Source organism: Electrona antarctica, assembly GCF_951216825.1.
Source record: "Electrona antarctica genome assembly, chromosome: 14".
Taxonomy (NCBI): Eukaryota; Metazoa; Chordata; class Actinopteri; order Myctophiformes; family Myctophidae; genus Electrona; species Electrona antarctica.
The window spans coordinates 3,848,646-3,866,932 of record NC_136795.1 but is presented as its reverse complement, the minus strand read 5'-3'; the positions used below and the strand labels follow the sequence as shown (position 1 = coordinate 3,866,932).

Below are 18,287 nucleotides of genomic sequence, written 5' to 3'. Positions count from 1 at the left end.
AGACACGTAAACTAACAAAGCCAGTTGTAGGAGTGGTTTAAACCACTCAAAAATATAAAATAAAGGCGAAAGCCACAAAAAAAAAAGAGACGTGGCATAATGTATAGAGCCTTAAACATCCCTATACAGATTATTTTATCTATCCATCATTAATATGACATGATACTGTATGTCTTTTACACTTGCCCTTTTGAAAAACTATAGTCACTATGAACTTTGAACCCCATGAAAATATGACCACCCCAACTCTGCCCATTTGTAATTGTACAGAATTCGATACATATGGTTCTTTAAATAACTATTTTAAAGAGATCTTTCTCATAAAAAACAAAAACAAAAGTATAGTTGCACACCCACCAGCACAGCAGGATCCATGGAGTGGCAGAAATAGCACAAAGAGTTTGTTTTGGCTGGGTGGGTTTATATTACCTGTGGTACTGACAGTACACTTACAATATTTATTATGCATCTTTTAGTGGCCGTTATTAATCACATGAACCCAGGTGTCTCTCATCTATTCTGGGGTGAACATTTGGCGACATGTATCATAAACATGTAAGCTTGACAGCTTGTGATCAGCTATTTTTGAGATTTGGTGTCTAGCCACTGGCTGGTAACAGGATAGATGGGCAGAGGGCACCAAGGAAGAGTGGGCACCTCAGTGTTAAATTGGCTATTTATTACAAAATGTGTGTAATGTGTACATACATGCACACACACACACACACACACACACACACACACACACACACACACACACACACACACACACACACACACACACACACACACACACACACACACACACACACACACACACACACATTTTGGACAAAATAGCCAATTTTACATTGACGTGCCTGGTGCCCAGATGTCAGTAGGTAGGTCTCTAACTGATAAATAATTAGATTACACCGGTAATTCTAACTGGTCTCTAACTGATAAATAATTAGATTACACCGGTAATTTGTCATTGGTAGCCTGTGTCAGTGGTTAGAGATGTGTAGCCATCTAAATAGCTCTGGTGGCTAGATTGTAGATTACAGTCAGCACCTCTAAACCAGAAAAAACAAATCTGCGTGGTGCAAGACCACACCTTTTATAAAGCCCAGCAGTAGTGCCAATTACTTTCTTTTTAAAAATGTAAACGTGGATGTAGCACCATCTTCTGCATGAACTGTGCAACTGCAGCACATCTACAGTCTGATTTGTGTCACAGACTTTCAGGTCTGTCTGACTAGCAGAGTAGGGTTAGGGTTAGTAACCCTAACCCTAAGAGAGATGTTCCATTGTTGTTGGACAATCACTTTCCTTGCCAATAAATTAATAATGGTATAATTAAGTATTTGCACTGTAAGGTGCAATGTAGGTTAGAACATTATACATTTAAGTTGTTTTCCATCCTTTCTTGAGCAAAAACAACCCATGCGTATGATGCGTTGCATTCCTGCATGCTCTTACTGAAAACCACCAGATGATCTCATGAGGAATAGATATCTCGGTGACAGTTGATGATGATGTCATGAAGATAGGTTCCAAGGCACAAACATGTTCATGCAATTGACTTGGCACTCACTTGACCTCATTTCAAGCTGTTCTGCTCGAAACAGACTGACTTCACAAGTTCACATTTTCCAAATGTCCTGAATCCACCCTGGCTTATACAAGCAGTCAATCAAGCCAAGAGAACAGAGATGTGGTCACCAAAGAAATATTGGGAGAGAGGGGAGGAGAGAGAGAGAGAGAGAGAGAGAGAGAGAACGAATGCTATTGTTAAAGCAAATTAATTCTACTTACTTGAAATAGACACGGTTGAAATGTTGCTGCTGGGAATACAATTTTGAAGCATTCAAAAGGGAGTTGTGAGCCCCCCTCTTGTTTTTAAGATTCTGTTTTTGTGGTGTCTCAGCACCAAAAACGTTATTTTTTCTTTAAAATAAATGAAAACACACAAAGATCATTACCCTTAATGAGTATTTACCGTAGTCAGGCTTAATTTGGTGTCTATTATAACATTAATGACATTCATGAGAAATGTAATCGTTTAGTTAGTAAATACAGAGCGTTAGACCTGAGTTGGGGTTGAAGATAAATGATTTGTTTTTCTATGTGGTATGAGGCTGACTTGTATGTGTGCATTGACAAGCCACAGTTACACCCTGTATAATCTTACCCAGTCATCATCTACATTCTACAATCATGTATACTTACAATAGTTGTCCTTTACTTTGACCATAAACTACTGTCAAGCCAGAGAGCAAGAGGGCTGGTCCAAGACCTCCTGACTATATCTGAATGAGAAAATGTCATTGAAATTTAAAACCAGAAAGTGAAATTGATAGTCCACGGACAGCAGTGTAGCTCGAAGATACTTGATGTAAACACCAGATTATTCCTTTATGCCTGAACAAAATGTACACTTTGGAGCATGAGGTCATCTGTTACATCCTTACATAAAGTCTCTGATGAGTCATCAGGACATCTGGGTGGATGACAGACCAATAGCATTAGGCCTATCATACATAGTGCTTTTCCCAGATCCCCTCATATCCTCATCCTCTCAGATTTCTGCTGGTGCTAATGGAAAAATACAATTAGGTCTTGAATATGGACCCTCTAATAACTGCACAAATGAGTCCAGTGAGACTGAAACGGCAAGGGTGATGTTGACAGGCAAAAGTATTTGTCAACAGTGTTAAGGCCCACATTTGCACAGCTCTGCTGGCACCCATCCTGCTTTGAGATAAATTTGACTACATAGGAGCTGCTTACTTCTGTGGTAGTGTCATTGTTTACACTAGTCAACAGTGAACCTCTTCAGTCATTACTCAAGAGCTTTAGATATAAAGCGTGTATATACATTTTGCAAGTTTAATTCCAGGAACAAGGTCCTGGCAGGGTTTGTGGGGGTCAGCTTCCTCTCCTGGATAGTGCATCTGCAAGGATTTACATCACATTGGAGTCCAAGGTTTCTCCAAACCAACACCCTCAATTCAGATGTTAGTTTGTGTAGTCTTAAATTGTCAAACCAGGAATTGTGATTAATTTCAGCTTAATTGACTAGATAATTCATTCCCCTTCAAATGTGAAGCATCGATGCACTGTATGATCACAGCATTTTAAATTACATGTCAATCATGAATATGCAAACTAAATGTTAAGCCTTAGAGCACGCCACACTTTTCTGATGGCAGATTGCCAATTCATTGCAATGTTTTTTTTGCAGAGATCCACAAATGGTGTAATGCCGGGGGTTTGAACTCAGGTGCATAGGGATATCCCTTTGGTCTAGTGGTTAAGAGATGACTTCACAGATCAGGCTGAGGCTCTGAGCCGCTACTACAGCAGCAAACTGCTCCAGTCAGTGTTACTAACACTAGTTTGATTAGTTGTCTGAGACATTTCAAGACTAAGAATGGTGCATTAGTCAAGACCATTCTGGCAAAATTAACATTGCAGCAAGACTAAAAACTTTGATATTTAGTCAAACAAGAGGACCAAGACTAAATAATCAAAAGACTAAACCTGAACACATGTACAAGACAAGTGCAGTGTGACCATGCTCTTTAGCCAAAAACAAATACTAGATCTAAACTTGCAGTTAGTTTAAGAAAATTGTAGCATGAACAAGACAGAGTCAGTAGTAATGTCGGAACACATGTGCACTTTTATTGGATTGTTTAGTCAGTGTACAGGTTGGCCCACCGGTCTGGCACCCCATGTTACCCCGTCACCTCGAGACCCCTAGCCCCACCACCCCAGGGATGGAACCTCCAACAGGGGAAGGACAGGTCACGAATGGGTTTTGCATAACAAAAAAAAAAAATTAACAGGACCAAGTTTTAAGGCTGAAAGTACAAAAAACCCAGACATAATTTACAACAAGCGATACTACAACCATGTTTTTAAGTATGCGCCAACCACTGGGTAGCCTTCACAGAGGCAAATACGTGTCTGAACAATGCAGTCAACATTTGGAATATGTGTGAACAATGCAGTTAACAAACATTTGGAATGACTCGAACAAAAAATGTACATTTTTTTAAGTCCTCAGATGCAACTGTAGAACCTTGGGGTGTTTTTTTTCTTTTACTTAACCAAAAACATTACTGTCACCTTCACCGTTCCAGTTTTTTTTATCCTGAGTCAAGCGCCAAAAGTAACTGAAGCCATGCCAATGAGTTGGTCGTCTAGGCTCTGCGCCTGAGTGTGTATGAGAATGTGTGGTGTGTACGTGGTTTTGCGCAGAGCTGAAGTCGTTGTTTGGGCGTTTGGTCGGGGAGGGAAAAAAGGAGGAACAGTCTGTTTAGAAGCATTTGCGGTGGACGATGGAAGGGCCGGACTCATCATATTCCTGCTTGCTGATCCACATCTGTTGGAAGGTGGACAGAGAGGCCAGGATGGAGCCTCCGATCCAGACAGAGTATTTACGCTCTGGTGGGGCAATGATCTGCAGAGGATAGAATAGACACAATTAATGACTGTTCTTTTATCATGCGCCAAGTTAATGCCATAGGCCCATACAATTCAGAGGCCATGAGATGCATTTGAGTTTTAGACCTAGTCAGCTCACCTTGATCTTCATGGTAGATGGGGCCAGGGCTGTGATCTCCTTCTGCATCCTGTCAGCAATGCCTGGGTACATGGTGGTACCACCAGACAGAACAGTGTTGGCATACAGGTCTTTACGGATGTCGACGTCGCACTTCATGATGCTGTTGTAGGTGGTCTCGTGGATACCGCAGGACTCCATTCCTAAGGGGGGCAGAGATGCGAGCTGATCAGTACAAGGAACCATGATGCTTTTAAACTAGACAGCTGGGAATACTGAGACTAAATTATGTTAGTCCTGTCAAACTTACCAAGGAAGGAAGGCTGGAAGAGGGCCTCTGGGCAACGGAACCTCTCATTGCCGATGGTGATGACCTGTCCGTCGGGCAGCTCATAGCTCTTCTCCAGGGAGGAAGAGGAGGCAGCAGTGCCCATCTCCTGTTCGAAGTCCAGGGCGACATAGCACAGCTTCTCCTTGATGTCACGCACGATTTCCCTCTCAGCTGTGGTGGTGAAGGAGTAACCACGCTCTGTCAGGATCTTCATGAGGTAGTCTGTGAGGTCGCGACCGGCCAGATCAAGACGCAGGATGGCATGGGGCAGGGCATATCCCTCGTAGATGGGCACTGTGTGGGTCACACCATCACCGGAGTCCATGACGATACCGGTGGTACGACCAGAGGCATACAGGGACAGCACAGCCTGGATGGCAACGTACATGGCAGGGGTGTTGAAGGTCTCGAACATGATCTGCAAAGACAAGACAGAGCGGTTAGCATTGTATCAAGTGTAGATTTCTCAGCTTTGTGGACACTGCACTCAGAACATGCAGCAGTGAGTCTAAGGAGGGAGCAGTTAGTGGAGATGGTGCAAAAAGTCAACATTCCTTCAAGTCACACTTGTGCATGTAAATTATCCAAGTTACTTAAGCTCATTAAACAACAAAATGTGCTGTTCCATCAGCTGAACCATATTCATTCATTATGGCCAGAAAAAGCACACAGATGAGAGAAAGACCTGTTGTTTCCATAGAAAGATGATAGATCATCTTATAGGAGAGAGGTCCTGGAGGAGAGGGTGAGAACAGAAGAGGGAAACCAAGTAGGAAAATGAGGGTACGGCCTATAGTTTTTCCGTTCAGTGACAGTCTATACTCGAGGATAAAAATAGCATATTTTAAATGAGGCAAGTTGTGGGTGCATATAATATACCTGGGTCATCTTCTCCCTGTTGGCTTTGGGGTTGAGGGGGGCCTCTGTGAGCAGGACAGGGTGCTCCTCGGGTGCAACTCTCAGCTCGTTGTAGAATGTGTGATGCCAGATCTTCTCCATGTCGTCCCAGTTGGTGACAATACCGTGCTCGATGGGGTACTTCAGTGTTAGGATACCCCTCTTGCTCTGGGCTTCGTCTCCAACGTAGCTGTCTTTCTGGCCCATACCCACCATCACTCCCTAGACAAACAAGGTTCAGTTAGTTTAAGTGTATATAGATCACAAGTCTGTTTAATTTAAAGTAAAACATGGTGGCATAATACAGATTGGGCCTGGTTGGTACAATATTATGTAGCAAAATTCCTCACCTGATGCCTGGGGCGACCGACGATAGATGGGAAGACAGCACGTGGGGCGTCGTCTCCGGCGAATCCGGCTTTGCACATACCGGATCCGTTGTCAACAACCAGTGCGGCGATTTCATCTTCCATGGCTGAACTGTTGAGAAAAAGGGGGTTAAAACGTTAATGTAATCCAAAACGTTGAATGAACACACTTCCCAACAGCACCACCACCACAGCGCTTCATCACAGTCTCACTTCCTGTTACCAGCAGTTGCAGTTAAGCAATTCAACCACTGGGTGGCGCCAGAGCCACACATTCCTACAGCCAGACAAAGGAAGTGGCGCTGCATTCTGTTATTACCATATAAGGACATGGTTTGGTTTGAGCAGCTTTGCGGCTACCGGCGGCGTGGCGCGCGGCCAGAGCGGCAGTGTTCAGAGAAGGGAACATTCGACATTTTCAGACCCCGACGCGACCACTCCCTCAAGTTAACCACCCAACCCCTCCACCTCTGCTAACCCCTCCCACGGTCACGAAAATCGGACCGCTTTCGAGAACATGTCGACCACTATAATCTTTGCACAATACTACTGCGTCACACTACTGGTAGAAGAATAAACCTAACCCACTTCATTTACTGCATGCAGGACCCCCCCACCCCACCCCATAGCGACATATCTAGTGACTAATCTTACAGCAGTGTTCAAATGCATGAATAACAGCCGGATGACTGACGATATAATGTCGTTAAGTTGTACAATATGATTAACTCAGATGTTGAGTCATCAGTTGGCCTCTCAAGTCGATGCTCCATTTCCTGAAAGCCACGCCTTTATTACTGGACAAACCACAAGTTGTTGAGCAATTTCCACCGTCTCTCGCCCCACAGTTTGAGCCCGGATATAAGAGAATTATTCAAGACAATACCAGGCGCAATTCATTAGAATATATAACATACCCAACCAAACTAATCTCTTATGCCAGTGGGTCGAGTAAATCTCGAAAAGCATTTAAAAAAACACATTTCCTCAATAAAGCAAATGCAGTCTGGATACAGGAACAGCATTGCTTATAAATAAAAGCAGTTATACTTTCAAGGCACCGTTAAATAAATGCTACTCTTGATGGGTTTGGTTGGTAAATGGGGGTTGAAGGGCGGCGGTAGCATGGTGTGGCTACGTGCTAGCAGCAGCAGGCTAAAGTAGGTCACACCCCGCCGCAACGCGCGCACAAAGGGAACATCCCGAACCAAAAACCGAACCTCAAGGTCCAAAAACCACCGCCATCGGGACTACAAGCCAGCAGAAAAGGTACACACACGGTGAAAGAATGCATGCGTTGGAAAACTACACCCAAATAAACTAATAAAGCCGGTGGTTGAGACGGTAACCGGTTCACACATACAGTGAAGCAGCTAGATTCCAAAGTCCAAAAGCACCTGTGCGCTGCTAAAACTACGAACACGGTTGCAAAATAGTTGATAAAACAAAAAAGCATGAACGCTTAATGCTTTTAAATTAGCAAGTTGTGAGGTTAAATCATTGCACTAGCAAGAAAATGACTAAACGTTAAACTATGACAGGACAAAGAGCCTCGTGCTTCCTGTCATTTTTTTTTACATGCATAATCTCAATTCTCCAACATTTGACAGTTAAACATCGCTGCAATAAAACGATGACATTGGTTCAATATGTTACTATTGTTAAAAGGCTTACCTTTGGGTGGGGGGGCTTTTCGCTTAAAAGGGAACCGGTGTTTCAGGCAAATGATATCCCGCACAAGTTGCGTGTGACGGCGCTCAGAGTGAATTCGTTAATGGTGGGCGCGTGCTTTTATATGCCGTCAGTTGCCCGGCTCGAGCCATAAAAGGTAAACTTTCGGATTCGCGCCCTCTGATTGGTTCAGCGTCATGCAGCCGGGCGCGTCGCGTGCACACTGCTGCACTGACCGCTCGCGATTTGAGAGAGCGAGAGAGAGAGAGAGAGAGAGAGTAGGATAGGATTGGAGAAAATAAAAGGGATGGGGATGAATGTTATGAGGCCTAGTGAGCCTAATCCCGAGCTATGTTGTTTGCTATATAGGTTAAATTATGCACAGACTGCTTATAAATACAGTATATTTGAGAAAGTCTTCTTGTGCACATGCACAGTTATGAGTTTTGATGTTGTTGTGACGTCACCCAACCAAGGCTATACTAAAGTAAGCAAGTAGTATACTCTTCAGAGTCAGACGCTAACCATGACAGTTACTTTCACCAACGCCCCTGTCATTTCAGAATTTACAGTTGGTCCGATACATACATACAGACATATGCATGCATGTAATGTGTTGTGTGTGTGTGTGTGTGTGTGTGTGTGTGTGTGTGGGGGGGGGTTATCAGTGTTGTTGTGCTGTCCACTTTGAATGCCAGCTAAGCTCAGTGGGAGTCATAGGGCCATTGCATTACCAAATCAAACACACACACACAGTCACACACTGGCTCTAGGTCACTGGAGGCCTGGGTTCACACCACTTTAACAGTCCCTAGACAAATATGGCCTATATGGTTGTGGAATGACCATTATCAACAGGCGTGGGCCTGTTGATAATGGTCATTCCACAACCATATAGGCCATATTTGTGTTTTCAAGGAACTGTCTACTCTTGTCTTGTCCTGTCTTTTTAGGTAGCCTACAGCTTCAGTTATCAACTGCCTATAGTAAGTCAGTTGACAGCAGCATAGATATATCCCTTTATTGGAAGGTGGGTCTGGATTACATTGTGCCTTTTGAACATATTTTGACTTAAACTTATTTTTAAAGCACCCTTGTTGTTTGCAATAGATTTTTATGGAGCGAAGTGGGGGGGGGAGCAACACTTTAATCTCAGCCATACCCGCTGTGTGTTAAATGGACAGACAACATGTTTTTAAGCGGAACGGAAGTACGGCGGTATACTGTTGCAGGCTATGAGGGTGTCTCAGGCCCCGTGTCGGTTGCTGTTCCATCATGTACAGCTCAGCTATTGTGTCAGACTGTCAGTCTAGGCGAGAGAGGAAGCAGGAAGCAGTAAGGCAACTACCTGCTGACAGACAGGCAGGCAGGCAGGCAGGCAGGCAGGCAGGCAGGCAGGCAGACAGGCAGACAATATTTGCAACCCTTCTGGTCTCCGGTCAACCTCTGTCAGCCCCCTTTGCCTCACCTACTGCTCACAGACACACCTATAGGTCCTTCTCATTCACCTCTGCTTGCACCCCACCCCTACAACACACACACACACACACACACACACACACACACACACACACACACACACACACACACACACACACACACACACACACACACACACACACACACACACACACACACACACACACACACACACACACACACACACACACACACACTACACACACACACACACACACACACAGTGACACACACACACACAGGCTATATAGTAGTATGCAAGTCAGGCCAGCCCAGGCCTTGGGCTAGAAGGCATTAAGAATGCTAAATGTTCCATCCCTGATTCACGTCCTGTTATAAGCCGTCAGACCACAGACAACAGTATTATCGTAAGCTGCATAAAGCTCTCTCTGCTGCTCCAGTTCTGACTGTGTGACCCTCTCCTCTTTTTACCTCCTCTAACCTCCCTTCTTCTATTTCTATGCTTATATTCTACTGTCTCCTCTACCCCGCAGGCCTCATTTTATGTCTAACCCTCTCTCCTTATTTTCTTTCTTCCCATGGCTCTGGTCCATAGTGACTTACAGTGACGTGCTGCTAGTGCCAACCCTCCCACCCCTGTTTCTTTCAGCATGGGTGTTGGGTGTCCCCGCCGCAGTGCAAGCCCCCTCCTCATACTAGTAGTGTTGGTGCCATGCTGTATGTATACCCACTGATCCATTCCATACTTCCTCTGCTACTTCCTCTTGCAAATAATCTTTCCTTTGTGTCTGTCCCTCTAATTCTGTTTTCCTTCTCTATATCTCGTTCTCAGTCACAATCGCTTGAATGTAGCCTTCATTTATATCCAGTCATAATACGATAATTTTCAGGCCCCCAAAATCAGATTTTCGCTCGTAAATCAGTTATTTCCGGTGAGCGCATCCGTGAGTGACACCGTTGGTATGACTAAGTATAAATTAGGCTTAACTGTGTTGAGGCTCATGTGACCGCCAAACTTGTGGGAATTCCCCCCTGACCTTATGGATTTTTACAAAGAAAGCTATATACAGTAGGCCTTTTATGGACACATTTTAAGTCTAGTTCTCCTTTTTTTTTTTCTTCCAAAAGCGATCTTCCTTTAAAATAGCATAGACACAGTCCATTAACCCATGTATCTGATATTGGCCGTATAATGGCTGTGTGGTGACGAGTCAGTCTCTCTCTATACAGCTATATGGCCCGTGCCTGTTTATGGGAGGAAAGAATTTTGCTTTGAGGAGATCAAAGGTCTGCCGGGTCCATGTATTCATTTACAGGATCTGGGTCTGGAATTAGGTTGTTAATGTAATGGGCAAATCTCAAGGCAAGTTTATTATCGGTTGACGTCTGTGAGCCCAACACATATCTGCCCACATATGGTGAAGGATAGCTTGGCCTTTTTTTGTAATGTATCTGCCTGATAAAGTAGCGTTACGGTGAGTTACCAGTTATAGGGGGTTGGCTGCCTGCTGTGATGTGGTGAATAGAAGTTTGCACTGACACTAATGTGAAAGATTGTGTCACCTGCATGTTGACGCTGTGATGTCGTAAACAGGGATTGGCCCGGGAAATGTTTAATCCAGAGCCGTAAAGGAGTGGCTCATTATCTGTAGGTTTTGCGTGCGTGCGTGCGTGCGTGCGTGCGTGCGTGCGTGCGTGCGTGCGTGCGTGCGTGCGTGCGTGCGTGGTATGTAATGTACATGTTTGTAGGCAATGAATGAGTGAGTGAGTCAGGCGATCATGCTGATACAGTTGATGTGATCTTTTCAATGTGACCTTTGTGATGTGCCAGATTAGAACTCAGATATATCCACATCGATCGGATCCCAATAATTGCGCCCTGGGAAGATGCAACAGAAAAGATCTGCTGATCAATCTATTCGTTTAAACAGTGAAAATATAACGATTCCCACACTATGATGTACTTTAGTTTGGGTATTTAGACTATAGGCCCTATTTATTATGTTTGACTTTATGCTGGGAAAAAAAAGAAAGGGGAAAATAATTGTATATTACTACTGTAGGAAATCCACAGCAAAATGGAAGTTGAACTTTGAGTTGATAGAGCGTTCCTTTCTTGGAATGAGATGAATGAGATGATGAGATGAATTAAAAACAAATGAAGCAGACAAAATGGGCGTCAATTTCAAATGCTTTACTACTGGTCAAGAAAAAGGTGCTGGGCAACATTTATCTCCTAAACTTGTGTCAAACCGGAAGTACAGGGTTGTGGGATGTTCCAATAGAGGGTATGCGCGTGACATCATCATCAAACCAGGAAGTTATGCAGGAACGCCTACTGAGTGGCAAAAAACTACTTTCTGGCCTTGACAGCCCATACATCCACACAGAAAAGTCATATCTGATTGCATTAAACAACATTAAACGATGTTAAACTCACTTTGCCTGTTGCTTTGCCACTCGATTTGCCACTCGATGTGCCATTCACTTTAAGCATGCGCGGCTAGACGTGCCAAGTTCCTGTACTTCCTGTTAGACACTTTCGGCAGATAGTTATTTTCTAGCTTTTTATCTCCTCATGAGATGGAGATCATATTGGGAATGAGGTTACAAAAGAAGGTGTGGTTTTAAATGCTCAAACAGCATCAAAGGTGTGGTGGGTCAATGACATATGCTGTGGGGATTTCTATGAAGACCTGCTCATAGATGAAACTGATGTAGTTGAAGAACATCTTAATTAGGGATGTCCCGATACACTTTTTTCCTTCAACGACCAGACCTGTGTCCGCTTTAAGCCACGTCAGTATGAGGAAGACTACATCAGCATTGTGAACAGTGATGGCTGCTGGTCTGATCTAGGCAGATTAGGAGGCAAGCAATTGCTCTCTTTCAACCGTATGGGCTGCCTGTACCACGACATTATCCAGCACGAGATCAACCATGCCCTGGGCTTCCAGCACGAGCATAACAGGAGTGACCGTGATAACTACATCCTCATCAACTGGGACAACATCGACGATGACATGGAAAACATGTTCTCCAAGCAGAACACCAACAACCTGGACACACCCTATGACTACTCCTCCCTCATGCACTACAGTAAAACGGCCTTTGCCCAGTTCGGCAAAGACAGCATGACCCCCATCCCAAACGCCAACGTGCAGATCGGCCAGACACAGGGCTTGTCTCATATCGACATCCTGAGGATTAACAAGCTATACGAATGCAATGCAATTCCTTTAGTAAAAGCAAATCGTGAAACAGGAAAACCTGAGCAAGAAAAAAACAGCAAAGGCTGAATCTAATTCGATCTCCAGATTGTTCGAGCTGTCTCTCTGATCACATGATCTCATACTGTACACCGTGTCTGATACCAGTGACGTAGAGTCTGTGGGGGCCGGGGGGCCAGGGCCCCCATGAGGAATTGGACCAGGGATCCCGTTCGCGCAATTCTCGTCTTGCATTGACTTTGTATGTAATCGCGCCGCTCTAACCATCCAAGTCTGGCACCTTAAGACCTCTTTTTTCCTCACTGTCTGGGACAGGGAGTGGTGGGGGATGGACCGCGTTGCCTGTCCCTTGTACACATGCAGATCAGGCATTGAACCTGGGGCGGGGCGGTTTCGGCCCCCATGACGATTATAAGAACATTTCGTCTCTGTCTGATACTGTCCGATAATGTACTTACATTGAAACAAATCAACTGCAACGTGAGCTGAGCTCTCTTCTACCACCTACCTCTCAACAAGTCACTATTTTAATAAAGTTTGATTCATAGACTTTACAAAGTGTAATTGTGTTTATTCATTGACTGTCTGCCTAGATATGTCCCTAACCGCCCCCTAAGGTCCTCCACTGCTGGCCTACTCGAACTCCCCAAAAAGGTGGCTAGTAAGAAGTATGGCGAGGCAGCGTTCTGCTTTTATGGGCCAACAGCCTGGAACAAACTACCACTGCGGATCAGACAGGCACCCTCTATAGACATTTTTAAGACACAGCTTAAGACTCACCTTTTTACTCTTGCTTTTAGTTGAGTTTTAAAATATCTGTTCTTATCTTTGTACCACTGCCTTTGCCTGATTTGACACTGCGTTATTGTCCTATTGTTTTAACTGCATGCCTGTTTTAATGCTGTTTTTTCTTGCTTTTGTTTTTATTATCTTTTCTGCTCTGTAAAGCACTTTGAGCTACATTTATGTATGAAAGGTGCTATATAAATAAAGTTTATTATTATTATTATTATTATATGTCTAAGACCATCAAGTGTTTATTGATCATATTGTCCAACTCTGAATACTGTTCATTTCATTGAAATATTTACAGTCAATTAAGTTTAATTCATACAAGCAATTATGCCAATACTAGAGCGGTGCCCGCTGGAGCCTCTACAGCGGTGCCCGTACTTGGAACGATGCAAGTTGGAAATGCATGCCCCACCCAGATATTATGTCTGTGTCCCTTTTATGCCCATATATGGAGTTCTTTGTCAGGCATGTCCAATAGAGACTATGCATACATCAGAATGATGTCAGAACCGGCCAGCTCCATATATGGACACTGGACAGGGGCCCTGTCCAGAGCCCGGTCAGAGGCCTTTTGGGGCAGTTCTGGACAACCGTGGGTCCAACCGACTCGACACCGGGCACTCCCTGTGTGGTGGTGTGGAACGTGTGTGTCGAATTTGAAGTCGGTGGGGAAAACGGTTCTTGAGTTACGTGGATTACAACAGTACACACACACAGAGATATTTGACCAGCTTAGTGGCTTTGTGGTTTGCGTGTCCGCCCTTAGACTGGGAGGTCGGGGTTTGATCCCCAGCCGGGTCATAACAAAGACTGTATGTAGGGGAGACCCAGTGTCTCCCTGCTTGGCACTCAGCATCAATGGTTGGAATGGGGGTCCCTGCTTGGCACTCAGCATCAATGGTTGGAATGGGGGTCCCTGCTTGGCACTCAGCATCAATGGTTGGAATGGGGGTCCCTGCGACATACTAGCATCATGTCCAGTAGGTGTACTTGTACATTAAAGGTATATTCAGTGATTTCGCTTCATTCAAATATCACTTTTTTTTGGAATAATCCTCCCTACTATAGAGTGTGCTGACCATATAAGGAGTTCCTCCCTGTCCCCAGTGAGCCCCTGGGGTCAAAAAACCCTAGTTTCAGTTTTGGTGGCGGGTGGCAAAGCCTTCATCCAATCAGGATGAGAGGGGCCTTCCTCCAATCATGTGTGGGGGCGGGCCTTGGTGCACATGCTGTTGCACTTCCCCCCACTGTAGAGCGTGTGCATGTGCACATTTTGTTACCGGGGCGGACTGGGTGGTTCTCCAAATCACCCAAATCACTGAATGCTCCTTTAAGCTGCCTCAAAAGGCTACTTACTTCATATTTTGAGTGTACTAATGTGCAACATTAATTCTCACCCAACAGTAAACAAACAAACATACAGTGTATACTATACAGGGTATCTGCACATTTCTACACTGACAATTTTTGGACTTTTAAGATCTTTTTAATAAAGTAATGACTTACTGCATCCAAAGTATTCAACTGAGGAATTGGCATAGGAGATGAAAGATAATGGCTGGTGGTTATGCAAGAACCGAGAACATAAGGAGACAAGAAAATAATAATCATGCAAATAGACCACGGATATGCCCTTTTAATAGCAAAAGTTGCCCTCCCACATTAGCTGCATGTGCTAACAGTCATACTCAGGAAACTAATGCAAAGAGCGTCTAAATGTGCAATTAATCTTCCTAAATTAAATTATGGCGGCTGAAAACAAGCCACTTTACCTGCTGAACAGTGGACTATTAATGGGGAACCAGAGGAAAACTGTTCTTGAAATCGATTTGGCTTAAATCTGTTAGGAAGTAAAATGCATAATGCTTGGGACGAAGAGAGTCGAGCCTGCACAACGATTGCATTGCCTTGCCTATTTCTACCTTATTCGACCACATGCACCCTAGCATCCATATCATAGCAATAGCATCATGAAAACAAAGCCGCAAAGTTCACAATGCCTCACTTGTAGATGAGCTATTTTCGACAAACGGATTCGGATCAAGTATACACCCCTGGGGCACCCTGGTCAATGAAGTATATATACCTGTAATGAGGTACATTTGTGTGTGTGTGCACGTGTGTGCGTGCGTGTCCCTGTTTGTAGTCATTGATTGATTGATTGAATAGTTTATTAGACATAAATGTAAAAATCACACCCGTGTGAACTGAGTGGTGCAGTGACGTCACACACTAACCATAGCAACCATGCTCACCCGTACATGGCCCCACGTACAGGTACACACATACAAAGACACATAGACACATAGATACAGACAAAGCTGGTTATTGGAGTGGTTTGCACCACTCAAAAAGTATACATTACAGCTTGCAACATCAACATCAGTCCCATTTCAGGCTGCAGAGTACAGTGATTTCCTAGGCATGGAAATGAAGTAATATATCATATCTATATACTTTCAGATCTGCCACGAGTATACAGTCACTTTGCACTACATTTCAGGAACATATTAGGCATAATTTACAAATTAGGACATTGGGGAAATGTGTGACAGGAAGATGACAGGAGCTCGGCTTCTGTTTAGTTTTGTCTGGATCTTCCCCACATAGCTGATGTCCAGCCCACACCTCACTGAGATCCACATAGCTGATGTCCAGTCCACACCTCACTGAGATCCAAACTTGCTGTGAGCCAGGTGTAACCTGTTGAAATCTGTATGGTACTTTCTCCGGTATCCGGAGAACTTGACAGTTTACCAACTCACCACGATTTAGTGCATTTTAGTTTTACTTCACCTTCATTTAAATTGCATTGAATTGAGAGAGAGAGAGAGAGAGAGAGAGAGAGAGAGAGAGAGAGAGAGGATAGTTGTTTAGAGTTAACACTAGAGAAAGTAGGAATGCTAAAAGTCTAAACACCAAAGTACCGAAACAATGTAATTCATTAGTAAACAATTCCTGAAATGGTAGGCCTACTTATCATTGGTATTCACATACTCACCTTTTTTATCATCATCTAGCTAGCTGACCATTTAATTGCACAAAGTAATTTGATCACTTTGGAAACTATAACATCTGTGGGTTTGACATACTACACTGATGAAGACAGCATGTTAGCATAACGATGAAGACATTGATGAAGAATGTTCGCCGTGGCGACTTGGTAAACTAGCGAGTTCTCCGGTATCCCTTTCTCCATGATGCTTTTCATGAATCTACGGACATGTAATGAAACTGACCTCTCACCTTGGTTTGTTTCCGTATAACAGCGTGTTTGTGTACAGTTCACATCTGAAGGTCTGTGTGAGTGTGTGTATATGCTGAGTTTGAATGTGTGTATCATGGGCTCTAAGTGAGACAGGCCCGGTTCTTCCTACAGGCCGAGCGCCATGGGGGAGGGGCGCCAAAAAAAATGTTTTTTTTAAAACATTTTTTTTTCTTTTTTTTTACTCTGTCCCAACTCTGTCTGCACCGTGTCCCCCCAGTGCCCCCCCCAGTGCCTCCCCAGTGCCCCCCCAGTGCCTCCCCAGTGCCTCCCCAGTGTCTCCCCAGTGCCAGTGTCCCGCCAGTGCCTCCACAGAGCCTCCCCAGTGTCCCCACAGTGCCTCCCCAATGGACCCCCAGTGCCTCCACAGTGTCCCCACTGTCCCCCCAGTGCCTCCACAGTGTCTCCTCAATTTTTGGGACAGAGGGGGGGGGGGGGGGGGGGGGGATTGCTCAGGACCGGCCCTGAGTGAGAGGTCTCTCTGGCTAAGTAACGCGTTGAATGTGTGTATCATGGGCTCTAAGTGAGAGGTCTCTCTGGCTAAGTAACGCGTTGAATGTGTGTATCATGGGCTCTAAGTGAGAGGTCTCTCTGGCTACGTAACGCGTTGAATGTGTGTATCATGGGCTCTAAGTGAGAGGTCTCTCTGGCTACGTAACGCGTTGTCAACGCTTCTCTCTGGGAATGCCTGTTAGCAGAGTGCTCAGAATACCGGCCAAGGAGGTCTCGTCTCCTGTATCATAACAGTGTTTGACTGTGTGGGTGTTTACACTCAGGCAGACAGCGTAGTGCAGTGCAGTCCCAGTAAGCCAGGGCCTTGCTGCCAAGGTCCCCACTGCAATAAAACAACCAGCTAATGAATTATCTAATGACTTTTCCCAGACATGTATTTATACACAGACACTTTGGGTGTTGTGTTTATTGGCCATAACCATTAATAGTGGTTGCCTAAACAGACCACTTGTCAAGCTAAAACTGCTCTTTCTCTTGCCACAGGTGCAACAAGTGGAAGCAAACGGGAGAAGTTCATTCAGGGCCTTGATAAATATCTGGTTGAGTTGTAAAGTAACCTTTTCTCAGTACTGAAGTTACTTGGTGTGGATATTCTTAAGCAAGAATGCCTTTTTTTAGCCTGACTGGGGCCCAGATGGTGTCATTATATCCTTGACCAGTTCAACTTGTTTTTGTTGTCAGCCTTTCGGTGCTTGTCATTGTCACACATCTTTGGTTCTTCTCGCTGTCATTGTTTTCTGTGGAGGCACAAATGGTTCTGGGTTGAATAAGGTTTATCAACCCAGATAACCCGCATGGTTTGAGCGTAGTTATATCAATATTTATTTTACAATACAGAGATATTTAGAATATCATTTTGATCCGGTCATTCCCTGCTCTCTGTCCGCCTTTCCTGTCTCTCTTATGGTTGCTATCAAAATAATCTTAAAAGAAAAATAATACAATAGAGAGAGTTTTTTTTTTATATAAAACAGGATTTTGATAATCCACTGTTATCCATATTATAGTTGCTGTTTTTTCCCCCACAAACCACATCTTCTCTGCAGATTACATCTCCACAGATTCATACCATGCTCTGTGAACCACTGACAAAGCACAATGTTAATATTGGGCAAAATTAAACACCTTTTTGGGATTATAAATTCAAAGTGACAGAGTGCATTAAGTCCAGTGCAGTTAGCATTTTGACTACTTTACAGCGATGTGTTGTTGGGCCACAAGGCCA

The 18,287-nt window shown here is 44.2% G+C and overlaps 1 protein-coding gene across 1 annotated transcript; it reads right to left on the bottom strand.

Annotated features, from left to right (window-relative positions):
• Positions 1–3,644: 3,644 nt before the first annotated feature.
• actb2 (actin, beta 2) lies at positions 3,645–7,952 on the bottom strand. The gene is made up of 6 exons (XM_079521037.1): positions 7,823–7,952; positions 6,131–6,260; positions 5,763–6,002; positions 4,863–5,301; positions 4,574–4,755; positions 3,645–4,450 (listed from the first exon to the last, which is right to left on the bottom strand). Exons 2-6 carry the CDS (start codon positions 6,251–6,253, stop codon positions 4,307–4,309), a joined length of 1,128 nt encoding a protein of 375 aa, XP_079377163.1. The 5' UTR covers positions 6,254–6,260; positions 7,823–7,952; the 3' UTR covers positions 3,645–4,306.
• Between the last annotated feature and the right edge of the window lie 10,335 nt (positions 7,953–18,287).